At 34.6% G+C, this 18,096-nt stretch overlaps 1 protein-coding gene across 3 annotated transcripts in view; it reads right to left on the bottom strand.

Annotated features, from left to right (window-relative positions):
- The window catches only part of Dnah3 (dynein heavy chain 3, axonemal), a 567,072-nt gene that overhangs the window by 149,975 nt on the left and 399,001 nt on the right, over positions 1-18,096 (bottom strand). For all 3 annotated transcript variants that reach the window (XM_081731270.1, XM_081731268.1, XM_081731267.1), the window contains exons 47-50: positions 17,112-17,305; positions 15,888-16,095; positions 14,138-14,258; positions 7,320-7,459 (exon numbers count right to left, since the gene is read on the bottom strand). In XM_081731270.1, coding sequence (XP_081587396.1) covers positions 7,320-7,459; positions 14,138-14,258; positions 15,888-16,095; positions 17,112-17,305 — 663 coding nt within the window. The remainder of the gene's footprint in view (positions 1-7,319; positions 7,460-14,137; positions 14,259-15,887; positions 16,096-17,111; positions 17,306-18,096) is intronic.

Here is an 18,096-nt window from a genome sequence, read left to right on the forward strand (position 1 = left end):
TCAGTGGTCTGTAAGGGTGACAGTGTGATGACGTCATGTTTAGGATATATGCTGGATGCATCAGAATTTTCCAATTCGAAGACTGGATTTCTTGCAACACTGTTGCAGCAACATCAGAACGTACATGGCCATGCAGAATGATTATCTTCTCCAAAGATTTTGTGGGACGTTTTTGGTGCGAAGTTATTCGTAGGCGATCAGTGTGATACAATAAGCAGCAGCATTGACAGTTTGTCCTTTCACTGCAAAATCAGCAAGAATCACTCTGTCCCAGAAAATAGTGAGAAACCTTTCTTGAGGAGGGGTTGTCTTGAATTTTATGAGTAGTGGTGAGCTTGTGTATTTTCACACTATACTCTGGCGCTTTCGTTTCAGGATGTAGTGAAACAACCATGATCCGTTACTGGTAAAAATACAGTCGCGGAATGTGTTCCCATCCTTCTCATACTTATCTGGGGATGCATCTCACTGACATTTTATGATACTCAAGCGCTTTATGAATGACGCTATATGCACTGCCATATAAAATGTTCAGTTCATTCGCTTTTGTTTGGATTGTTGCTGGACGATCTCGTTGACCGACTTCATATACAGTGTCAACATTCGTTTATATGTGGACGTACGCCGATATCCAGTACAGATTTCATCGTACACACTTACACGCCCTGCTTTGGACTTTGCACATGAATTACATTTGTTTGTGAATATCATGCATTTATCACTATACGTCACGCACAACTTACAAAAAACTTCAGGTAGTTTCTATCTTTTTGACTTGCTTTGAACTTTGCACACCAGCTACATAGACTGTGAATATCATGCATTTACCACAATACGTCACGCACAACCTATGATAAATTTCAGGTAGTTTCTGCTCTTTTGACCAGAGAAACCTAATGACATCTGTAGCTCCATCATGTTGAACACTTAAAGTCGTTGTGTCATTTTGAAACAACTGCCGTTCAGCATGCACGAAACACAAGCACCACGCATTTCGTGAAGAGGTGATACATCTACTTCAAAATGTATACAGAGGTTGTTCAGTCTACATTTGGCCAATCACGACTTACCTAAAAATTTAGAAGAATCCACGGCGTCAGGTCCGTAAGTGCTCGATGTGTTTTCCTTGGTTCCTAACAATAGCCCGACAGCGTAATTTCCACTGTAATAGGCTTCTCTGAAGAACTGGGAGGGGAATCTTGTCCCACTCCCTTTGCACAGCTTCCCAAAGTCCTTCCATAATTGTCACACGCCGTTTTCCCAAAGCCCGCTTCAGCAATCCAAATCCACAATAGTCCATAGGATTTGCATCTGGAGCCTACCTCATTGAAAGGTATCACCTGTATGCCACTTCTCTTCTCGATCTCCCTGTAGAATGCGAGGGACGATCGTGAGGTATGTGATGAGGCCTTGTCCATGTGAATGCGCACCAGATTGGCGTCATTTCTATACATTGTTGGAATCTCATCCTCGTAGATTGGCCGCATGATCTGCTCCTGAAAATACTGCGAATTTATTTTGCAGTTCTTCGCCACCCTACGAATCTTCAGTTTACCTCGGTAACAGTAGCCAGTAACGACCATGAACCCTTTTGGGAAGGATTATTTACAGACACGGTATCACCTTCTGAAGTTCTTGGCGCCTTTCTCTCGGTACATGATGGCTTTCGGTTTGCCGCAGTCGGAAAGGTAAATCCATGCTTCATCGCGTTACGACGTACATCCTCCTTTGTTTTGCCAGATGCCGTTTGTACAGCTTCCGGGCGTTGCACTTTCGTTCCTTTTGGTGGGCATCCGTGAGAAGATGGTCGCGAGCTTTCATGACTTTTTCCAGCTTGAGTTGATGGTGTAACGTCCGGCTCACAGTCCCCAAAGACACGTCAAGACGATTAGCCATACACCTTTGTGTTGACGTATTTTCTTGCATTGCCATTTTGCGAAGTTTCCTCTGCATGGTGGAGGTGGCCTTGGTGCATTCCTGCTTCCTAGGCAACTTCGTTGGTGATCCAAATGGTGGAGCTTCGTTACCCTTGTACTTTTTAATAACATTTTTTATTCCACTTAAACTGATGTTGAAGCATTCTTCTTGCACTGTTTTCTATTGACAGAAACATTAAAGTGGGCGTCATAAAGAGCCGCAACATAGCCTTCCCAAAACCGGCTTAGTTTGGGCGGCATTTTGGTCACAGAGCAGAAACCCACACACTTGGAAACAAATTTAACACAACACTCACAACAATGGTCCTGTTTTGTGCGTTATTTTCATCCGCGCGGAAAAACAACTCCGTTCCCAGGAAGCCACTGCACAACACTGCAGGACGCTACGAGCCAGGTCGGGTGAGTCCATTCTGCCCGGGAGGGGAAGGAACGAAATCGGCCAAACGTAGGCTGAACAACCTCTGTATTTCAGTTTTTCTGAATACAATCCTGTTTTACTATAAAAAATTAGCTGAATTATTTTTTTAAAATTAACTATTTTTATAATTTTAATTATTTTATTGTATGGATTCATAAATTGAGTTAGACTTGAGAGCTAACATAGAATAGAACAAGCGAATCAATAGAAACAGAGAAATGCATTAACAAAAGATGAAATCTTACAACATTGAAGACTATGATCATAATAAGGTCAAGATATTTAATACACGAGGTTCTTTTCAGTATGTGAGATACATATTAGGCACGTTTTGCAGATATAATAATCCTATTGAATCTGCAGATAGATAAAAAGAAATTTAGTGGTGACGAATGCTTTACCGGTTCTCTTCTATCTGCAACGAATAGTGGAAGTGAAATACATAAGCATAAGAATTTAACTGAGTTTCGACGAGGCATCAAAGTCGATGTTCCAACAGTAAGGACTAGCATTTCAAGAACTAAGACATTGATGGATATGGAAGCCAACAGCGTTTCTGAGTATATCATTAGTGAATAAAATCAGTAAAACATTTTCATCAGAAATGAAAATGGATGATAAAATCACAGACAACTAGGTAGGACTGCTAAGTTAATAAAAGGAAGGCAATAATAAAAGCTGTTTACAATAGCAGCAACTTGAATAGCACATCAGAACACACAATTCGTCAGAGTTTAGTATGGATGGGCTATAAAAACGACATCGTACTAGATCTCTCGCGGTATTAGCGGAACCTATGAATATAATGTCTTCACGCCTTGTAATACGTCTGTTCTTCTTCTTCGGTAGCCTCTTGCTTCAGCGAAAATTGCTTTCCTGGCAATTATAATCGGTAACTTCGAAAGACAAAGATGGATGAACGAGATAAATCTTTTGAGATGGTTATAAGATGCGAAATAAAGCAAAGTGTTGTAAATATAGATAATAGGCTTGATGAACAGGTAAAGATACATGGTGAAAATTAACGAATCTACATTAAAAGGGCTAGAACTAAGAAATGTATGGAATATGGATAGAAAATGGAAGTGATGTTGCTTGTAGAGAGGGTAGGAGAAATTGAGATGATTGATGGTGCCAGCATCCAAACCAGAATTACAGAGAGGAGTAGTTCGTTTCGTAATAAAAATAAGTGTTGAGGAATAGAAAGGATATGAAGTCTGTTCTGGAGAAGAAAATGAAGATAAAAGGGACGAAAGTCGTGTTGGAGGAACCAAGACGGAGAACGGAGAGGACAAGGATGGTGCCAACACTAACGCGCCCTTGTACAGGAAGCATTATAAGCAGTCCATGTTGAAAATGATGTGTAGTGAGGAGCGGAAAAAGATAGACAAGGGAGGCTGAAATATCAATGCAAGCGCCGTGAAGAGAATATTTTGTGTTGTCCACACGTTTTAATCTTATCACCTAGCAGATACTATTAGTTCATACAAATGGGAAGTTTGTAGACCATAACAGTAAAGATCGTTAAATCTGTTTCAGGACAACTCTCGAGAAACTTATCTAATATTGATGGAACATGATATGTACGTTCCTTCCACTTGAAGAAATAGCCCTATTGTTTGGAATTGCAAACCATAAAGTCAAGGGGTATAAAAGGGTATAAAATCTACCTCAGTTGCAAATTTACAAACGTACATGGAAAACAATTTTGTAATATAAACCATGTAAAAATATTAGAATATGGAAAAACATAGTATATATTTTCTTATGGCATTGGGAATACCCCAACAGCTTACGACTTAAAATCTGCCAAAAATGAAAGCGTCAATCCATCTTTCCCCTGTTCCAAATTGCAAAAATATGTTCACCGATAATTTTCGATAAAGATTGTTCGATTTTGGCATTTTCTTCAAGTTTCCCAGTCGTCCTCTTTACAGGGAGTTAAAATGAGTAAAAAGTAAAGTAGTGGATTTATCCTTTTAGTCCCCCACCCCTGTACTTGGTTTTGATACAAAATATACTGTGCATTTTCTTTGACTCTTTTCCGTAATCTCGAGTGCCTGAGATTAAAATCAATCAAGAATGAGTGGTGAATTCAGCCCCTCACATAGTTTGGATTACCCCTCCACTCCTCCCCCTTCCGCAACGAAGTTAAAAAAAAAAAGTATATGTTCCACAATAATTTCGGTTACAACTCTTCAATTTTGGTGTAATATGTCATACATTTTTATAAAGGTTTCACAATTATTCACTTTGTATGGAGCTGAAATCAGTAAAGAATAAAGAAATCGCATTACCGTTTTCCTCCTTTTTTTAAGTACCACGATAACTTTTATTCGGTTTTGATACAATATTATATTTGTTTTTTGATTCTTTTCTGTAATCTCCTGTGTCTGGGATGAAATCAGTCGAGAATGAGCGGTAAATTTTTAATTAAAATAAAACAAATATGATCCAAAATATCTTTCGTAAAAATATTAGACTATCATCACTTATGACATATATTTTGACTGTTCGCAATCATTCCCACGACTTGGATCAATTGAGAACTAGAGCTAAAGCTTCTCTTCCCAATTAAAAGAAAAATCTTTGAGTTTTACGTCCCACGGTTATGCCGGTTAGGCTAAAGAAGACGGTGAAGATGAGTAATGAATGAAATGGTGGAATGAAGAAAGTGGGAGGAAACGGGAGAACCCTGAGAAAACCCACGCACGCGGTGTTTGTCCACCACAAAGTCCACTTGGCGTGGGCTGGGATCGAACCCAGGACCCCAAGAACCAGAGGTGAACGCTCTACTACTGAGCCACCGCGGCCCCTCCATTAAAAGAGTACGTTCTATAATAGATTTCACAAATATTATTCGATTTTAACACATTATGATGTATGTATTTATTGAGGATTTTACATAACCTCAGTTGAATTCAATTAAGTATGAGGATTTATCTACCCCTAATAAATAAATAAATAAATAAATAAATAAATAAATAAATAAAAATTCTTTAATAACTTTAGTAAAAAAATACAATTAATGTTTATTTTTTCTGAGAACTTCCTATCATCTCAGCTGCTTACAGATGAATTGGCCAATAATGACGGAGCACGTTCTCGTCAATTAATATATTTTCCTGAATATTATTAAACACATTCAAGTTTTTATAGGTACATTGTGTGTGTTTTCTTAGACATTAGAGACTACTCGTATAGTTTAAGGTTTAAATTAATGAAGGAGGATCGCCTGCTTCAGGAATGCACAGAATCACTAGCATAATAGGAAATGTTGTTCCTTTGAAACGGAGAGGTGAGTGATAAATCCTTTTAATCATCATAATGTGCTCTGAACACCAAATACGATATATGAAGGAACATAGACTTCAGTTTCCCAAAACTCATTCATGCTGCACATCTGGTCAGATAAAAATCAAAGTTTATATGGATTGAACGTACAGGATCATTGCCCAGGTAATAGAATGATACATTTTAGTTGGCGTAGTTTGCCCACTAATGAATAGAGATGTACATACGGACATCGGTGAATATTTAAAAACGTGTTAGCTACCTCGTACACTTTCTGATATCTGACGCGCTTAGAAGTTGGCGGCTACAAAATAATGCGCTTTGCCACAGAGCTCGTATTATCTCAGAGTAGTTGCATGAGAATAACTGTGGGCTGATACAAACACGCAACTCGAGAGCGCATTTTCCACATGTTCATCCACTTAAACTGCAAGAAGCATCCTTATATTCTTCAGAACTACCATCAAGGAATTTTGTCTCGATACCAGGGCAAATCAAGGCAGTTGCGACATCCAAACATAGCGCAACAACATATCAGGAAGATGTATTTAATATAAAAGTTAAATATAAAATATTTTGAAACAATTTATTTTATTATTATTATTCATTGACCCATTCACAGACTCCGCGTTTTCAACTAATTGATGTTAACCCATAATCACAACGTGCTTTCATTAGGACATGTATCACAACGTGGGGTCATATACGACCCGACTCTGGAGAGTAGTTGTATTAGGTTAGGTTAGGTTAAAGAAGGTTTGGTTTGGTTAGGTAAGGTGAATTGATTTGAGGTTAGGTGAAGTTAGGATAGGTTAGGATAGGTTTGTTATGTTATATCATCTTATACATCTTAGGTGTATCGTCTTATACATTTTATATTTGTGGATATAATTCGTTTCTTTATTAATTATACAAGATAGTGTAAATACATAATAACGATGTTTCTCTTCAAGGTTCTAGTAGATTTTTGATGGAACGGTTTAGTGTACCACTTACTTCCCATAAATCACTTTTCATTGTAACAAGTCTGCAACATCATCATTATTCGCATCAGCTTCAAATTCAACTTCATGTTCACCCTGTTTCTCACTACCCCCATTTTCACTTACCAGTTGAACAATATCGGACATATTCTCATCTGATTCATCTACAATGCGTCCGATGTTTTCCTGACTCGAATACCTTCTTGATTTCGCCATTTCTAAAGAAATTTACTTACTAGAATATACTTTGCTATATGGCTGTTCAAAAGAAAAATGCTTCGTTAATCACAACGTGGGGTCATATAGGACCCCCCAGCACTCAAAAGACCACTGAAATTACCGCATTAACACAATAAGGCAACATGCACTTTCAACAGCATGTTCTGAATTAAAGCTAGACGAAATATCGTGTTTCACTCTCACAACGGCGCAGGCACAGAACGCATTTTATATGGACTTTGGTCGCCGGTAACCCCACGTTGTGATTGTAGGATTAATTTCGAGCTCAAAAATAATAATAAAAAAACATAGGACACTCTTTTGAATTCAGTTCTTAAATCATGTCAATGGCAGCTGATAAGATAGAAATCTGCCAGGCAACAAATAGCTTGACATTTATGTTTGTCAGCTCACAAAGACATTTAATGCTTTGAAGCTATATAAGAGCATACAAAATTTAAGTCATACCTGTCTATAATCCACAGTGAAGGGACCAAGATAAGCTATAACTCCTGAAGACAAAACAACATCTCCGATAATGTTGTTAAGACGCTCTAATAACAACTCGGCAGTTTCACTCCATCGCGCTTTCTCTCCTCCCAGACCACCTGAAAGAAACAACTATCAGCTAAGAAAAACGAGAAAGAACAATAGAAACGTATGTCAGAATAATAAAGCTATCAAATATATATGTTTATAAGCAATCACATAGAACATAAACGTCCAATTTATCATGATCATTGATTTGATTAGGTGTTTAATGGGCATGTCAGCGCAGACGCTTTATCAAGAAATAGCCAATGGCTCACATACGTCACACATAAAGAGAATACAAATATAAAAACAGTAAACGAAAGCATCACTTCTAAAAAGATGAAAGGGAATAAAATCTTGATCATGTACAGAATGAAACAAAATAAATAATTACAAGGGTTAAAAATAAAAGAGCTAAAATGATAAATAACAAAAAGATAATAATAATAATAATAATAATAATAATAGTTAAAACAAAAAGTAAATAAAAGACTCACGAACGTTAAGTTTTCAAAGACTTTAAAAAAGCCTCAGAAACATTAAGTTTTCAATCACATGTATCAGAAAGAGAGAATAAGAACTCTAAAAGCAATGTTATCCTCAAAACCTTGACTATAGCTAAACGCGTTGTTAGGTCTGTGTATTCCAGACACAACAAGATATGCCGAATATTCAGCAGAACGACAGTATGCGTTAAATCAGTGTGTCTGATATGCAAACAGGCAAGGATCAGTTCATGTCCATCAACTATCCAGAGTAGATATTACAAAATAGATCTAATTTTTGTTGACCTGATTTCAATCTACTTGTTAATGAAAGCGCATGAGTTGGACGAAATCGTTATAAAGAGAATGTTTGAGCAGAACATCTGACAACGGGGAGTGTCTGCCAGCGCGCCCGTTTCCCCAAATGCCAACATGTCACAGCATTCAGCAGACAACACTGATACAATTCTGTTGTTGTAACATTAGCTAATGGCATTTCAGAATAATATCTTACAGGACAGAGTGTTTACTGAAAATATTTTGTAGACTTCCAAGAACGCTTTCTGAATCAATGCAGGTAAGCACATGACGAAGCTAAAGCTGAAGCGCATAGTTGAGGGAAAGCTTAACTGCTGGTAGTATTGTAATCCATGCATCTGAGCACGCTATTGATTTTTCAGAATTTTCCGAACAAAATACACTGTATCCATACAAATCTCTGTTTGTTGGACTTGCTTTTTTCAAAATAAATATTATTGTTCACATAAAGAATCGAAAATACACTGCCCTATTTCTATTGAGGCAAATTTATTTGGAACTTGTTTATTGAAGTGCTGATCCTTAGCCTTAAAAGAACTTTGCAAATTCGAAGTACTTGCTCGATTAATTTTTCCAACATTTGCGAATCTATGCGACTCTAACAACTTTGAAGAGCCTTCAAAACATATCAAGTGACGTTTATCCCACGAAGGATGACAAAAACGGAGACTGCAGAAGTTGTTCCAATTTGTGATGATGTAAGCCTCTTTTTTGCTTTGCAGATAAATACTGTATAACTTGGAAGAATGTTTGGGATTGTTATGCTGTTGTATACAAAGTTATGGGCCAAAATCCACCTTACTAATGCAATTACATGCCTTACTTATTGTCTATAGAATATCCACACACAGTGACACTGTCTTTTTCTTGTCTGACTGTAGGTATTACACAGTCGGTATAAAAGTGCTTTACGGAAAGAGCGAGACACAAATATTTGGTGTTGGGAACTGAAAACCCTAAAATTTAGATTAGTCTGTCCAGAGTACCCTCTTTCATTGTTCATCAGTCGTCCTTATATTTTGGTTCAAGAGTACCTTTTTGCAATATTTTCTGCTCAAAGGAGTGGTTTCTTTACTGCAATTGTAGACCCAAGACGATAAATGTTCAGGCTTTGGGCCACTGTCATATCTGATGCCGATTAAGAACTGCTCTTCCGTAGCTCTGTTGCTACTTCTGGAGCAGTTAAATCTATTCCGTTTAATTTAATCTTATGAGAAATTATTATTTCTGAACGACCAGTTGACTTAAGTGTAATATTTATACCAATTTGTGACTGTGTTTCAAGAGTCCGACGCACTGCTCCGACTGATATCTGCAACCACTGAGCGATTTCCCACAGAGAATACTCTTTTCTCTCAAGATTAACACTTGAGCATGTGATTCGACACTTAGTTTACAGTTTTTTTTTTTTTTTTTTTTTTTTTTTTTTTTTTTTTTTTTTTTAAGTAATACTTGCAGGTTCTTCACACTATTCAACTGGTTCACGCAAATGAAAACAGCAAGATCGCATGCCAGATTCGTCCCCAATTTTATCCATATGCGACGCCCCCAAATTTATCCATATGAACACGACTGAATATCACTCGCAACTGCCCATGGTAATAAACAGACAACTATTAATAGGGGTTCGAACAAACACCACTAGGTGCCGTTGAAACGATACATCATCAGATAAAGCATGATGTTAGTTGTCTGTTCGTTAATTATCCGCTTACTGCAAAGCAGTTTTACACAATCAATGTGCATAACTATAAACAGGATCATGGAATTTTGTAACCTTATATGAATAACGTAGTTTGTTTTATAAAGCAAGTCCAATAAACAGTTTTGTATAGATATGATGTCTTTTATTTGGAAAATTCAGAAAAATCAGTAGTATGCTCGAACTGTTGGTATATACATACATACATATAACCATGTAATGTATAGTACAGACGATACACGGGTTTATATTGCAAAAGTTCTAAACAAATTCTTTGTACACTATGCTACAAATAAGTAATTTCCTCTAAACAATGGTTCTTTCTCTATTAGATTGGATCTCCTGCTCGTAGCAGCGCGGAGGTCTGTAAGGTTGATGGTTAGGAACCTCCTGTCTTAAGCAGCGCGGACGTGGGTTGGTGTCTCCTACCCAGTGCAGCGCGGAGATAGGATAGGGACGTCTTGCGGAGTGTAGCGCACAAGTAAGGTTAGAGAGTGTCTCTTGGCCAGAGCAGTGCGAAGAGAAAGGTAAGAATGATCAGCTGGAACTGATGTCTTCTGGTTCTCGATATGCACTTTTATAGTTGTATTTTGGAGGCGGGGCCTGTGGAGGGGTTGTAGGGGTAGTCCGTGGCTTTCCGTATCCTCCGTACTTCTTCGTAAGTGGCTTCTGCAAGCTGCTTGACGATCCTTATGGAAAAGCACATGTTGTTACTAACAAATATGATGGGATATTGTAATATAGATATATATACAGGATTGCCTAAAAGTAGGTATACACTCCTGCATTGATCAAGTATAATATTCTAGTTTATACGTTTATTCGCATCGGCTGTTCCGAGCTTAAGGTATAAGTAAAAAGACAGTAAGAACAAATAATAAAGAAAGTCTACCTGATGCATAACAATAAGAAATGATATAAAATGCAATGAGCTGATCAGTACAGTACTGTATACCTACCTTTGGGCTACCCTGTATATACAGATACAGCATATTTGTTGTTGTGATAGAAAGTGGACCCTTTTCCTCACAATTTACGTTTATTTTCATTATATATATATATATATATATATATATATATATATATATATATATATATATATAAGGTGGCCCAAAAGTAGGTATACAGTATCGTACTCATCAGATCATTGTATTTTATATCATTTCTTATTGTTATACATCAGGTAGATTAGTTTGTTATTTGTTCTTAATCTGTTTTTCTTATATCTTAAGCTCGGAAGAGGAGAAGCAAATAAACCCATAAACTACAAAGTTATACTTGATTAGCGCAGAAGTGTATACCTACTTTTGGGTCACCCTTATAATTGATTATCTCGAAACGTCTTTGTAACTTTTTTGAACTAACTGATAAAAGATGATGAAATGTTGTATGATGCAAATATGGAAAAGGTGGTATTGTACGATACACACTACAATACTATCAGATTAACAGTGTTGCCAACTCAACATAAAGTTATATCATATTCAAATCGCATTACATCAGATTATTACATATTTCAACTCTACATATTAAACGAAAATCTATAACCCGACATTTATTATTCAGTTTTAAAAACTAAGCATGCTACAATACAACAAACATCCAAATTGTAGAGGCCTCTACAACAGTAATAACGCAAGTGAGACAGAGGGACAATGCACATCCGAAGTGACTTAATGTCGAATACTAATTGCAATATAATGCTATAATGCATTTCGAGTGAATCGGAACAAAGTTACAAGAGATTGAAAATCTGACATTTTTCGAAAAGTTAATTTCGATAAGTATCACATCCAATCGCGTAGGTGGTTTTCAAAAGACGTACAACTCATAATGTCGTTTACAGCAATATGGTATCTCAAACCATTCCGGATATGAAGAACATGGGTAGAGTTTGCTATACTTTTTAAAATGAAGCATTTGAGAACATTTTTATGATAGTTATTGCTTTTCCTTACTTCTATAACACTACAGCGACAGTTTTAGAAAGTTGTAATAACTGCAAGTTCTCGTGACTACATAATTTTAAACAGTGTTGTGAACTTTACCAAAGTTTATCATATCTCCGGAATACTTTGAGCTATCAAATTACTGTAAACGGTATGATTTTTACTGTAAACGGTATTGAAGATCGTCTACGACACTGGATGTAATACTTATCACTCTTTCTCATGATAAAGCTTTTTTTTTTTAATGTCATTTTTTCAAGCCCTTGTAGCTTTGTTCCTGTCATTCAAAATATTTAATATCATGACCGTAGCGTTCGACACTAAGATACTTTGGTTATGCCTTACCCAGTACGTCTCACTTGTGTTATTACTATTGTAGATGTTTCCAAATTTTATTTGTAAAAATATGTTGGTGATAGTGTTTTTTTAGCGGGGTAGCATGATGACGTAGTGGAGGAAAGCTAGCCTTTTGTGTGTAAGAACCCTGGTTCTATTGTAATGTAATGTAATGTAAGAACTGAATTGATTTTTTTTAAATCTTACTTTTGTTACTCCTGGTGTCTTTAATAGAGGTCAAATGGACACTGTGTACTTTGATTTCGCTAAGGCTTTTGATAAGATTTGTTATGATATTCTTGTTTAAAAAAAAAAATCTATTTTTGACATTCCTAAGTCTTTAATACTTTGCTTCTTATTTGTTTATCGTAAATTTTTGGTCATGTGCATGGGTTGTACATCATCTATGTATAATATTTCTCCCGGTGTTCCACAAGGATCCAATCTGATTTCTTTGTTACTAATTAAGTACGTGTATGATGTTGGTAAGTCTGAATTGTTATTTCATTTATATGCCCATAATCTTAAAATATTTTGTAGCATTCAAAATTATCAGGATCATTTATTATTACAGGCAGATAATAATTTAATCAATGAATGGTCTAAAAATAATTTATTACCTTTGAATATGAATAAAGTTAAGACAGTAATTTATTCAACTAAAACCGTTATATCAGCTTATCAGTACAAAATTAATGATCATAAAATTGAAATGGTTTCAACTATCAAAGATCTTGGTATTGTTATGGATAATAAATTACTCTTTAATGAACATGTTGATAATATTTTGTAAAAGGTCAGAAGAAATTCAATCTTATTAAATGGCTTACAAGCAATTTTAAAGATATTTTAACCTGTAAAATTCTATACTGTGCTTAAGTTAGATCTCACTTAAAGTATGCTGCTTTGATATGGAATAAGAATTTGCTCTCGATCTCTCAATCAATTGAAGCTATTTAAGTTTCGTTCTAGGCTTGGCTTGGACTTAAATTTAAATGTAATACCTTAACTAATAATATTACTCTCTTGAAACTTAATTTAATTTCCTTCGTTGAAAGAAGAAATTTAGAGTAATCAAATTTATTCTCAAGGATTGATCTAATCGATTTGTTGTATATCAGATCTCCATCTTATAACCCTAAAATCTTGGACTTTTTTCTTGTAATGATTATTTGATTGGTACTCCAATATATAAAAGTATTCAAACGGTAAAGAAAATACTTTCAATAATTGACATTTTTATTAAAAACAATTTCTTCACATTAAAAATCAATATGCCAAAAATATTGCTAATAATTAAATCACATTTTTTTCTACGGCAGTTCTATGTATTCATATTATATTGTGTTTTATTCATATATCTTTTTCTTATTTTGAAGTGATCAATTAAAGATTTTAGTTGTACGTTATTTCCTTCAATAATGAGTAAAGAATAAAGAATTATTATTATGCACAACTTTTGTAATTTAAATCAGTATGTCAAAATATTAGTTATTTTCCTTTTCCTTTTGGACAACTTTACGTAAGTACAATATATTGTGTTATTAACATTGACGTAATTTTTGTCTTTTATAAATTAATATCTTATGTTGTTTTTTTTCTGTTTTTAAATTTTGTGTAATATACTTTTGTTTGTTTATGTTTAGTTTTTTTCCTTTTATGTGAGCAATTTAAAGCTTTGGCTGTAGTGTCATTTTCACCAAGCAATAAATAAATTACTATATTTTTATTATTTGTCTGATGCCAAAAACTGGGAAAGTTTCAAAATGTACTTATGAATTTGTCTAGTTTTTGTCTAGCCCTTAATGTTTCAACAGAAAACTTTTCGAAATTACGATTTTATTTTTGTGTAACCCTTGTGCCCAACTTGTAATATTTCAATACAAATCTCGAATACTGATATAAAAGTAATAGGTTTTTAAACACAGAAGTACAACTATAAAATACATCTCACATCCTCACCTATTAACTTTTCAGCTCGGTCCAACTTCTGAGAGCATAATTCTATATTATCTTCCAATTCCTTCTTCTTTTTAGTCATAGCTGCAAACTCGTCATTCAAAGCTTGAAGTTTATCAGTTACCTACAAAAAATACATATTGATCAATAGCCAAAGTAAAGAAGAAGAAGAAGAAGAATTGTACGTAACAGTAGCACCACAATAACATCCGAACTAAAATTAACGCTGATCTTACTTTAGTATTTTGTTGACATAATGAGAAGTCTCCGTAAGAATGTTACTCTACGAACTACCTGAAATTCAATTCAAACTCAAATTTCAAAATGTGTAAGTTAATCGCTAAAATACACATGGCTGATCCGTTCAGTACAAGAATACTTTTATACTCATACGCTCTTCTTCTCACAAAAGATAGCCTCAACTACAGTAAATATTTTTAAATTCTAAGTTGAAATGAATAGAGTGAATCTGAAACAAACGTTTGTGGTATTAGATAATACTCATAAAATCTATAATATACAAATGAGTTCTTTCAAATTTGTGAAGACACTACCATAACTGGGCAACTTAGGCGCCCACAACCGAGGAATCAAAATAAAATAAAATATAATAGTGTCGAGGTTATTCTTTTCAGGTGGAAATTTTCAAAAGTTAAAGTCAGGAACTCTTCCGACGGTTGTTAGAATGCTGAATGCAAATCTCGTGACAATATTTTGTTTTCACGCCAACATTTTGTGAAGGCTAATCCACTACAGAGCATGGTTTAAAACAGCTACCCACAGCAAAGATGAACTATATTTTGGGGTAATTATACAAGGGGTAAAAGTTAAGTACTGCAGTACATGTACATGTGATTTACTGATTCTCGTCTTGCAACCCATGCTCACAGTGTCAACATTAAATACTACAACAGTGGTGAAACCAAACCATAGTTTTATGTTAAGCCAAACACAACAGGTATATATAAAATTGAGAATGCATACCATTAGGAGTATGAAGGAGTATGAAGAAAATTAAATACACTGTTTTCTTTGAAATGTGGTAAAAATAATGGAAATTTAGTGTTTCATTATAATATTGCGTCACCGCCATTATTGCATGCGCTTACTACAAGAGCAAAACTGCAACAAAGATGAAGTTCATTGCAGTTTATATAATATGATGTAATTTACAGAGAATTTTGTAATTTGAACAAAAAAAAAAAAAAAAAAAAAAAAAAGTATTACATTTTGCTATAAAGGTACAAGATATTTACATACGTATCTTTTATTTTATTTTTATTTATTTATTTATTTATTTATTTATTTATTTATTTTTTTTTTTTTGATATTCAAAAATAAATGTTTTGCATGTTTAAACAAATGCTTTTTAAAATAAAATGTATCGTGCCCGTAGGTAAAATATTTAATGCCTAAATATAAATGTATTAAGTAATATTTATGTTAAAAGAAGGTTACATGCTATTATCTTTAATTTAAAAAATGTCTTTAATCTATATGTAATAACACAGTGTTCTAACATCATTGTTCAGCGACTAGATCGAATGCAAACTGAACCGCAGTTACTTTTATCTTAGCTCTCACACATACTTGGTTGCCTTTGATCGCAGAATAGCCTAAGCTCACCGGTCAGTCCATCTTACAAGATTCAACATTTCTAGACTCATATTGTCAACATCATCGAGAGAATACTAAAATACGACGTATATAATGGGTAATATACGAAATTAAATGGATTGAAGTTCTCTATTACCTCTTGTAACTGTGCTCTTTTCTCATTTAATGTTTCCATCTGCAAGGCCAATTCGTCTTCAGCCATTTTGAGCTTGGCTTGCTTGGGTGCAACAATTTTAATGACACGATCGTACACCTCCATTGCTCGTACCCATTTACATAAACCTTCACAAGCAAGAGAAACGTTCCTTACTACTTCAGGGACAAAATCACGGTCTGGAATATATCTGGAATGTAATATGTATGTACATTAACTTCTATACCAGTATAAAAATAAAGATCTTATAAATTAATGAGTTAATCATTATGAAACTGATCTGGAAAGCAAATTTTGCACGGTTCATATCATCATTCATTAAAGATCAACTGTTTAATTTGCAGAACAGTGTATGTGATTAAAGATTTCCTTACATTTTGGTATATGCGTATTTTCTAAAAATCCATCTCCACATAACTAAGAAATTCAAAAATTCATCGCCAATGGAACAAAAATTCGATAATGGATTCTATCCTGTATTAATCTAACAAGGATCTTTTAACCTTCTATTCTACTTGATATTTTCTCCACTTTCTTCTTGGCATACTTAAAGGTCTGTTTCAAAGAGGTTTCCTAATTACAACTTTATACACCCTGCATACTTCTCAAGACAGACTTGTCCTGTCTATCTTAGGCAGGCATGCATTTACAAGCCATCGGGGCCCGGGTCCAGAGCAGGATGCTTAAAAAAATCGAGATTGAAGATAGCAGGCGGAAAAAAAGAGACTGTTGGAAAACCAGTTTAATTCGGTAATAAATTATAACCATAAATTAATCGCATTTTACGACCCAATTTTTCGGTTGCATTACATTTCTATGACTGTGTTGTGATAGTGCCTTAAAACACTGATACATACATCGGAGTGCATGTGTCTGTGAAGTTTTAACTATATGTTTTCCTTGTCCGTTATTCCTAAGCTTATTCCATTACTTTCTATTTATTTATTTATTTATTTATTGGCATAGATCTTAAAGTGTCTGAAGAATCAAATGAAATATGTAGTCAGAAACAATTGACAACAAGAATATTATATTAAATATTTCGAAAGTGTATAATTTTTAGTTCTAAATGAATAAAGTATGAATAAAGTTATAATTTCTACCTAGCTGTTCCAAGGGCATTTAAAAAGATTTTATGATATAATATATCAATTCTGTCTAATATAGAAACATTTTCTCTTTTCGAAAAGAAAAGAAACACATTACTTGTCTCTGATTTTCTTCATAATTTCTGGCTTGATATTATCCTTGTCATAACTCCTTAATTTGTCCAAGAACTTCAGGTCACTTAATACTTTCATTGAAACTGACCAATAATCATCAATCATCTTCCCGGTACCAGAAGGATCAGGTTTCTTCACAGCTTTTTGATCCAACATTACGCACACTGCTTCCATCACCTGTCATAGGAAGAAACACAGGAATGGTCTCTATCAAAATCTAATATTAATATTGAGAAGGTAATTTTTTTTGTTTCTTCATAAGATACGACTAACTTCTATGTTAAACTACACTTGTTACTTACTTTACGAAATTTCCACAAAGATACATAAAATAACTAATACTTTTTACTCTATATTTGACTCCATACTTAACTTAAATTCATTTACTATCTGGAAAGAGAATGTGTTGGAGTGCTATTTAATTTCCAGTCGAAAGTAAATTTTTCAACGGTTTCTCTCTTTCTCCTTACCTATTACCATATTTGCTGGCGTAGAAGACACACTTAATTTTCTGTATTCAATTTAGAGCAAAATGTTTTCCATCCACTTTATAAAGTTTCTTTTTACGTAAATTGGGATTTTATCAAAGAACATATATGGAGTTACCAACACTTAACTAAATATAAAATTGCAGACGCGTCTGCGGACTATAGCACATGCACGTTTAGAGAAAAGCATACATACTGTGAAACGGTAAATAGAGCGATTGTATCCATACTGCATTTATTGAGTCACTGAACTGTATGTAATTGAAAAATGCTATTATACACTGCAAGGAAACAAGAAGGACATCAAACATAGAATCGGGAAAACTTACTGAAATTGAAATTAAAAAGAATGAAATGAAATCTTTGAGTTTTACGTCCCACGGTTATGCCGGTTAGACTAAAGGAGACGGTGATGATGAGTAATGAATGAAATGGTGGAATGAAGAAAATGGGAGGAAACGGGAGAACCCCGAGAAAACC

Source organism: Thermobia domestica, chromosome 11, assembly GCF_964235325.1.
Source record: "Thermobia domestica chromosome 11, izTheDome1.hap1.1, whole genome shotgun sequence".
NCBI classification, from domain to species: Eukaryota; Metazoa; Arthropoda; class Insecta; order Zygentoma; family Lepismatidae; genus Thermobia; species Thermobia domestica.